Raw genomic sequence first — 9524 nt, 5'->3', positions numbered from 1 at the left:
TATATATATATATATATATATATATATATATATATATATATATATATATATATTATTGTTTAGTTACTCACACCACATCATATCTAAATTGCGTGACAATGTCCTTTTTGCTCAAATTACTCGATTGAGCTTACTGATTCGTTTTGACATAAAGGATTTTGTTTTCATTCATTATTAAATATATAGATACTAGTGTTATTTAATTGTCTTTGACATAAGTTGGTATCGTCTTAGTACCTTATCATAAATAATTACTCGTGTTTGTTAGACACGATATAACAATAACCATGTTTTAAAGAGTTCTGAGCTATAGTAGTACAAACTAAAGTTATAGACTTTTACCAACAATTTTTTTTAAGACATACGTGGGAAAATAAAAGAATATAAACTTGGTCTACATAAACACTCCGAGAGTGCATAATACAAGAGTATGTGGTGTTCAATGGATACAGATATTGTTTGCTCAAATAGCGAAATGTTATTATAGAGAACGTATATTATAACAATCATAGCATGGGAATCGGTTCCATAAAAAGCTTAGCTTTTATAGTGAATGACTGTTATATAGTGATGCACTGATGTTGTTATCGAGGTCTGACTGCATTAAGGCAAGGAGATTGCTTGCCTATAGTCCCTAAGTTCTATAAAGCCTTCCTTTCCGTAGTACGGAAAGGAATAAGGGATTTTTACACAAATAGTCGGTCATATTAAATTGTTTACTTTTTCTAGCCATATACATCGATTATACACAATTATACACATGTAATACATAAATTATGCATATATTATACATTCACCGACTATTTTTACTTTAAGAGGTAGGGTGGGCGGCTATTTGGGTAAATTCTTCTTTTTATATCAAGGCCTATATATTTACAAAAAAAAAAAAAAAAAAAAAAAAAAAGCAAAATGGGGCACCGTTGAGAGTTACTTACAAGTCAAAAAAATTTACCCACAGTGCCAAAAAAGCATTAATTTGTCACTCTCTTCTTGCTTCTATTGCTTCACCATTAGTAGAGGTTGTCAAAACTATCACAAAATTGACTCCTGGACGCCATAGTTATCACCTGCAGCATGTCTGAAATCAGTTCTTCTTACCTTCAAGATAATCATTACGCCATCGCCTTTTCAGTTTAGGAGCCACATTGCTATCTTGCTTCTCCATTGAGTGTTTAGACGTCGACTCTACTTTGATACTGCACTTGGATACCTCAGTTAAACTTGAGCTTATGAATGAGTTTATGTCTGTCTTTCGCTTAACTTCAATCCATTTGTTATCTATCCAATCTCTTGAAGCCCTCACATTCTTCATTTGAAGCTCCAAGAATCTGTTCTCGCCTGTTATTGAAGGGAAAAAACACTTTGTGGCGTCAAGCAATGACAAACATTTGAACATCCAAAATTCCGACAACAAATTAGCCAGAAGCTAGGCCTACTTTTTGAGCTTTTTCCACTCCTATGTTAGATGACAATGCTGAGCTTAGTTAGACCTATGATTTCAAGTCAGATTTGAAGTAATTGGAAACTCCAATGTTACATCCATAGGCTGTTGAGTTAGTTCCTTAGAAGATGCTATGCCGCGTCAACCAATAAGCGAGAATTCACCTTTTATTCTTGTTCTCTATTTCTATTTTGACTTCTTAGTTTTTTTTTTGGTGCTCTTTGGGACTGTTATATCTTAATCAGTAAGAGGGGGGGGGGGGGGGTCAGTCTCATGACAGCATGAACCTTACCAGGGAAGTAAACCTGAAGATGACCACTTCCACAAACATCAATTCCAGCAACAACACCTTCCCACCACCCATCACACCACCAAGCATCAACTGCAGCTCCTACTTCAAAAGAAAGATCAGATGAATCCTCCAGAGGCCGGGGCCGGACTGTGAGGCGTCCTGTGCATCTCATGCCCAATTTATCAGTGTCTGCAACTCTGGAGGAGGGAACCCATTCCTATAAATCAAGCAAAGGTGATCAGAAACAGAGTGAAGGACAAGTCAATACATATTTTTGACATAAATGCAAGTAGTAGAACAGATTCAAATTTTCTCCTTTTTGTATATGTTCTCCCAGTTCCAGTTACAAATATTACTGCATATAAACTGAAGTTATAGTTGCAGTGATTACAGTACCTCTAGCTTTCCTGGACCGTCACAGTCCTGAATGTCATCATACTGAACTTTCAGACGTTTATGTAATACCTGTAAGACCTTACACCTGAACCAGCAGCCTCTCATGCCACTATCCTGACAAAGAAACTCTATGTTGTCACCAACTTCAAAAGACAGCTTATATTGGACCTTGGGCCGAACTAGCTGAATTCCAACTGGTCCTCTGCTTGACAATTTTATTTTCAACTTTTGGCAAGTTGGTTCAGCTTTTGCTATCTGGTTCCCGGGAATTGACTTTCTGATACCAGAATGGTCGCTCTGCAGTTTCAGATACTCCTTGACACTTGTACTCCTCCTTGGCCCTCGCTCTAAAGGATCTTCATGGGCTATATGTTTTACTTCATGCAACTTATGACCCTTTGACTTATGCTGGGAAACTTGTTGACTGCGTAACATAGTAAATATCGTTTGACTATAGTAGCCATCCAATTTACTCAGAGAGACTGGCATGACCTTGTTGTGTCTGAATTCCCTAAAGCACATGTAGACACCAGAAGACGAGCTTTTTGGGACAAGAGAGATATATTTCTCATAATCTCTGGGAGTCAAAACTGCAGCAGGGCCATCAATACACTCCGCATTGATCACCTGAACATGAGATGTGATAAATACTTCTCTAGGGTGTCCCTCAAGCTGAGGAATTACACATCGGACTTTCTGAATATGGTGAAACCACTGCACCTTAGCTTTTTTCTGCCCCTTCTTGTTCTCGTATAAATCTTCCAAGTAACCAAGGTAGTGATTTTCTTCTTCAGCCATGACTTTCGCAAAGGAATTAACCTGCAGAAAACTAAGAGATTAAAGGAGGAAGGAACGGAAATATAAGGTCAAGGAACTAATTTAATGCTACAAAGTGCTTACAGCTATTTTAGTCCCATTCCTGCGAAAAGATGGATAATGCTTAAGTTGCTGGGAGCAGGTCCAAGCAGTACCTGACCAGAAAATATTTGATTTTCTGGCTTTCAATTTTCTAGGAAGCTCGCCCTGCAATAGATATTTTTCCCTTCATTAAATGTAGTTTAAAAAGTTGAAACTAATCTCAAAAAATAGTTCAACATATTTGAGACCTCATCAGCTATGTGGCTCTCCCTATTAGGTAAACCAGCCATTAAAGAATTTCTCGTTTCACTTGTCAGGGTAGCTGCAAGAGAAGGGAAGTCAAATTTACCAAAAGTAAAACGGATTAAATCAAGAAAGAAAATAATTTATAACTATTAGGCAAGCATTCTTTAAGCAGAGATTTGACTGTACCCAGCATCTCACAACTCAGAAACCAAATAGCAACTTTGCATATGACCCAGCAATTTACTAGGAATTCAGCTAAAAACAAGAGCGTTCAAGGCCTACTATTCCACAGGCATCTATGGGATTGATCATGTATCAGGTGTAATATAATCCTTCCCTATCTTTGCATTAGCTGAAACAAGGAATATAAATGGAAAACTCTCCTGCCCTCAACGACATTCAAGCAAGACAAGTAGCTATAACTAAAGGACATTAATTTAACAAAGTTCAGCCGACTAACCTACATTTCCTTAAAGAAAATCTACTCTAAAGTCGAGTAGTATTGAATTAGGGCCATACTTAGTACAAGAATATCAAGCATAACACAGAACATATATACCAATTGAAAAGGAAAGCACACAGAGCAAGACTATGCAATCCGAATCTTCAATATTGATAAGATTACCAAACATGCAAGATATTAAGGATCACATATAGATGCATAAAGAGAAATGGAAAGGGGAAGCAAAAGACAAAAATGAGAAAAAATTTACCATTCAAGTAAAATACAGAAATGGTGTAACAAGCACAGGGCAGACTCATATCGACTAGGTCTACTAAAGATTCTACCCTATTTGGAAATGCAACAGATCACAACCAGACAGCACCAAGCTCACAAACAGACAAAGTGTGACCTCATCATTTACTTAAATAAAACATCGCCATTGCATATCTTTTAAAAAAAAAAATTAATTCTCCCTTGCCGCCACAGCCCTACTAGAGGCCAATCGCCCTTCTCCCTCTTCCCTGAGGGAAGCGCGGCCTCCAGGAAAGGATTATTTCCTTGCATTTAGCCCCTTTCTCCTTCAGGGTGGAAGTCGAAAAGAGGTCAAACTGGGCCCTTGCACATTAGAGTAAGGATGATATCTATTTTTTGTTGGCCAAAACCCACTCAAAAAGATGTACTAGTGCTATCTATCAAGAAAGAAAAAGAGGTACTAGTTCCAATTAGCTCCAGAAAGAACAGGAGGGCCTAGGAAAGTTCAAAGTAGTTACTTAGAGTAATAGAAAGAAAGGTTAGAAATTCTTAAGATCAACAAGCATCAACAAATACATTCTTCCTATATACAATCACCTATCAATCAAAACAAATACTGACTAAACAAAAGGTTTGAGAATTGTAAACCCCCCCCCCCCCCCCCCCCCCCCTCAAAGAGTTAAAGTTGACTTTATCAGGAAAAAAAGATATACAATCTTTGATTATGTATAGAAGGATAACGAAACTCTAAGATCAGATATTTTCAGGTATCAACGCTTTTACCTCGATCTTGTTTTTTCTTTTTTTGATGATTAGATGCAAACATTTTTACCGCGATCTCTTCTCTGCGCAACACAAATACTATAAAAATCGAAAAAGAGAAAAAGATGGACTCAGAAGGTCACATACACCTGCTGAATCTCCTCAGATACTAGTGATGACTGTATTTATATTGTCTCCACCACTAATGCAGTCAAACACATGGAAGTAAGCATTTTGGTATTACACAATTGCACCCTTGGCCTTTCCAAACTCAATTATTTTTACTTGGTAAAGATTCAGGTAATCTGATACTTTAAATCTCTCCATTTGGTGAATGAATCCTATATATCAACTCCACTCTATACACACCTTCATCATATTTGATTGTTTAAAGTAGTCCTCAACCTACTACAGCCCTCTTCGACTCCTTGTTTATCCGGGTTTGGGACCGGCAATGTATTGCATAACTCACATAGGTGGAGTTTCTACGCAACTATTCAACAATTTAAATAATTTCATAAAAATTCGAATTATATACAAGATTTTTCCTATAAGATTCTCCTTAACTTTTCTACTATAACGTCCTGTTTTTACCAGCTCAATACCTAGAGATAGTTACCTTCTTAGTCTCCATAACACATCAATCACGTAGCATGAAGTAAGAGTGTGGGGGGTCTTCTTAAAACAACTCATTTAAATTTTCTTTAAATAATTTAAGATAGAAAATATGTCGACTCAGTAAAAAGGAATTTTTCTGTCATGATGTTAATGACATCATAAAACAAAAGAAGTTTCTTAATGAGGTGTCAATTTCACCATGACTAAAGTATGATATCGATCTTAAAATGTTAGGAAGCGCAAAATCGAGGTGTGAATGGCTACTACTGAATTTGGTCTATTGAATAACAACAGACCCAATAGCATAATAGGAGTTGCGCCTCCACCCTGGATTTGACTCCATCTCTTTTTAATGTTTTTTAACATCAAATGTGAAAAACAAATTCGTGAGAATCACTCGCCAGGGGACCTCCCTTATGATGTCAAATCAACTAATGCCATGAAGGTCAACAACTCAAGCCAGAATAACGATGCAAATCTCTCGTACTCTTCAGAATATGAGTATTTCTTGGTCCCTATGTTGTGTAAAGGTTCCAAACGTTTCAAAAGTAATAGGTAGTAATGTTTCTTGGCGCTCTTAAGTTCAGGAGTCTGGGTATTGGATACATGAGCAATTGCTTCTTGTCCAACTGATTATTACATGATCCAATTTCGAACTGTATATTTTCGCTTTAAAAAATCGTCCTCTCTATACACATGTTGAAAATCACCAGATCATGATAACATAAATATGGCATCTGAACTTCTCATTCTAGAAGCCGACATCCTTGGCAGTCCAGTGTATGGCTTTTTCCACTTATACAATCATAGTCCCAAACAACTCCAAGGTCATTTATCATAAATACCTCACAACTAATGTAACCATTAAATACTTGATGCTTTTTGGTAACTAACACAAAACACAAAAAACTTGTGAGATAATATAAAGTATCTTAATTACAAATATTACAGAAGAACTTTGCAGTAAAACTAGACCATTTACTTTAAATAAAGGCAATAAGTTAGTACTTTACATGGGCAAGTAGTAAGGAAACCATGATCTGTATGACTATTTGTCTATTGCCTGGTGAAGAGAGTATATAAGAGCCTCCAATAAAGGGAAGCACAAAATACCATGTCAAGTCCAAACTCCAAAGCTCCAGATCAAAGAGAAACATAAAAAGAGGAGGTTTCCTTTCGTGCTCGCTAACTCAACTGGTAGCTAGTGTTAAGACGTCACATGAGTGGTTATAACTATTGTTCTATATTAACTTATGTGCTTCAACAATTAAATGGGAGAGTTGAAGTTTAAATCACGTTGTACTTTAGGCTGTAGGATCGAATGACCCATCATGTTGCTGGACGGGTGTAACTGTATTTATCAAATTATTTCCCCTATTATCACCACAACTTGGTAAAGTTCAAATCAGCCGAAGAAAAGCCACATTCTCAAAGTATTATACTAAACCACAAACTTGTGTGCTGCACATTTGGAAGTACAACAACACATAGGCGACTGTGGTCAGAACAAGGAGCACAAAGTATACTTTCCTTGCAAAGCAAAGCATAGTGAGGTAGTTACATAGGAAGATACGTTCCCATTTATTCTTCAAACAAGGATCATCCGCCCCCGGGATACAAAGAACTACCATCACTCCACCACTCTAGGTTAAATCTAGAAACACAAGTAAGTTGAAAATTCAGTTTGTGCCTGGAAAACTGAAGTCCAGAACAAAAATCCCAAAATTAAAAAAGGAACCAGAAATACTGTTCAACCATCTCTCTCTGCTCCCTCCCCAAAAACCCCCGGGAGGAGGCTTCTTCATGGAAAAAATAATTGAGACATAATTCAGTTTCTTTCCTGTCAAAGCATAAGATATTTCATCTACAATTCATCAAAAAACGATTTTTCATCTACGAATTAATTTGCTAAGCACTGTAGCAAACCAAAAGAAGTGAGACTGAAATTAACCCATCATTGAGATAGTTTAGACATTCGCAGAACTTTTTGCTTTTAAACATGATATAAAACATCTGCCTTCTCTGCATTGATCAGGTGTAACCAGCAACCAATAATCTGATGTCTACATTTTCCGAAAAAAATGCTAAATACCAGAAACTAGAGCAATTCAATGTACATTTATGCCAATAAATACTGCAAATCTCATGTAACTGAAATCTTAGACCGCAACATGATTATACATACTTGAAATAGGTGATGATTGGCGACGCTTTGATACCAAAAACGTCAGCCATTCCACTACCTCTCGTCTTGTACGCCATTTTGTTCCAGAATTTATAGTTCTTGTATGCCCAAAAGCATCCAAATAATCCTCTGAGACAACATATGTTATGTGCCTTATACTTCTTTCAGTACCCACCACAGCAAGGAGTGACTCCCCCGAGAAACCCTTCAAGTAGTAGTGCACAACACGATGGCCCTTCTCTTGAGAAATAACCCGCTCTTCCCACGCAACAAATACATGATTATCTACAGCCATCCTGATTTACACAGAGGACAAACAGTTTGGATTAATCGAAAACAACCACAGGTCCTAAACACCCTCATCCAGAAACATAAACAATATTTTTTTTAAGAAACAAAAACAATCATTTCGGGCTAAAGAGTCATGAGCAAGCATAATCCCATTAAATTCTTTCACAATTTAGGACCCGATCAAAAAGTGACAAAACATCGCACCTATTAAAACAAACAGAAATGTATGTAACTAAAAACACCAGATACAAAGAGCAGGTATTTCCAGCCCCCAGGGGTTTAGTGGTAAGAGCTCAACCTGTAATGTTTGGGTTAGGCGCATATCACAGGCCTGGTTTAAAGTGGAGAAGGGTAAAGGGGCGGACCCCCATTATCCACCGGAGTTTAAAACATTGCACCGCTGGCCGTCGTGGTTTCTTGGTTATCAGAGAAAAAAAATCAGATAAAAATAACAGGTTTTTCCAACGATTAGCTCCTGACAACCATCTAAACAACGGAAAAAAAAAACATCAAAGCACAAAACTCAAGTAAGCACAAAGAGGGTTTTGCTTAATTTCAAAGATTAACTAACCTTAATTCCAGAAAGCTGCCAACAGAATATCAGATACAAAGAACAGGATTTTTTTTCAATGAAAAACAACAATGAAGCTAAAACCCACGTGAGAAACCAAATGGGTAATGCTAATTTTTAAAGATAAACCATATACAAGAACATAAACATACAACATTGAAGCAGCATTGACCAAACATTAAGTGATCATACACACAAATAAGTTTAGGGTTGGAAATGGAAACAAGCAACAAAAAAGAACCCAAAAAAGAAGGCAGAATTCAGGGAGTGGGGAAAAAGTAAGTACGTAACTCAGTAACTGACCTGAAAATAGCAAAAAGATTGTAGCTTTTAGGAGAAGAGCTTCAGAGAAAAGCCAGAGAAAGGTGATGAGTTGGGCTTTTTTCCTTCTAGTAGCGGTGACGGTTAAGGAAAGATAATAGTAGTAATAAAGAGTAAAAGAAGAAGAAGAGTAGAGGTGGAAAAGGCAAGAGCCATGGCCAAGTGGTTGCAGGGGTTTGAAATTCCTTAGTGCCGCAGTGACATGTGGGAGCTCCAAACCGGAGGGAGAAACAAAATGTACTATGGACTACTACTAAATTGAAGCTTTTGAATTTTGGCCCTTTTTTTAATTTTTTATTGCTCGCCCGATATCCGGTACCCACATTGGGGCCCGACTATTTCGGATTCGCGACGGAAAGTCCCACATTGGGATAAAGCGCTCCCTAACAAAGGCGACTCCATACCAGGGGCTTGAACTCGAGACCTCTGCTGGTTAAGGATGAAGGAGTACTTACCACTCCACCACAACCCTTGTTGGTGAGTTTTGGCCATTCACCTTTCTCGGGTTTCTTTTATTTGTTTTAATTAAAAACAAAAAAACAGAAGGAAATTATGTTGTGCGACTATAAATCATGTGAAATAAAATTTTAGAGTTAAGTTATTTTTAAGTAAAAACATGATATTATTTTCGGGAGAGATTAAAGAAAAAGGATTTCTCATAAATTAAGGAGATGGATTAATTTTATGAATTCTAACACTAAACTTTTAAATCCTTTCTAAGTATAGTTTTACATATTTATTATGTACTAATCTCAATTATAGTAAATTTTATTTAAGAAAATCGTGGTCAAACAAAAATTGATTGGCTTGTCATTTTTCAAGTAAGCGGTGCAATTCTTTTTTTTT

The 9524-nt window shown here is 36.9% G+C and overlaps 1 protein-coding gene across 1 annotated transcript; it reads right to left on the bottom strand.

The window, feature by feature from the left end:
* LOC109234591 lies at positions 807 to 8894 on the bottom strand. The gene is made up of 7 exons (XM_019400640.1): positions 8661 to 8894; positions 7496 to 7791; positions 3236 to 3309; positions 3030 to 3152; positions 2130 to 2948; positions 1734 to 1950; positions 807 to 1338 (listed from the first exon to the last, which is right to left on the bottom strand). The coding sequence occupies exons 2-7, from the start codon at positions 7788 to 7790 to the stop codon at positions 1085 to 1087; spliced, it is 1782 nt and encodes a 593-aa protein (XP_019256185.1). The 5' UTR covers position 7791; positions 8661 to 8894; the 3' UTR covers positions 807 to 1084.

This window comes from Nicotiana attenuata, chromosome 11 (genome assembly GCF_001879085.1).
Source record: "Nicotiana attenuata strain UT chromosome 11, NIATTr2, whole genome shotgun sequence".
In the NCBI taxonomy this organism is placed as follows: Eukaryota; Viridiplantae; Streptophyta; class Magnoliopsida; order Solanales; family Solanaceae; genus Nicotiana; species Nicotiana attenuata.
Note: the sequence above shows the minus strand (reverse complement) of the source record. Positions and strands in the feature narration are given on the sequence as shown.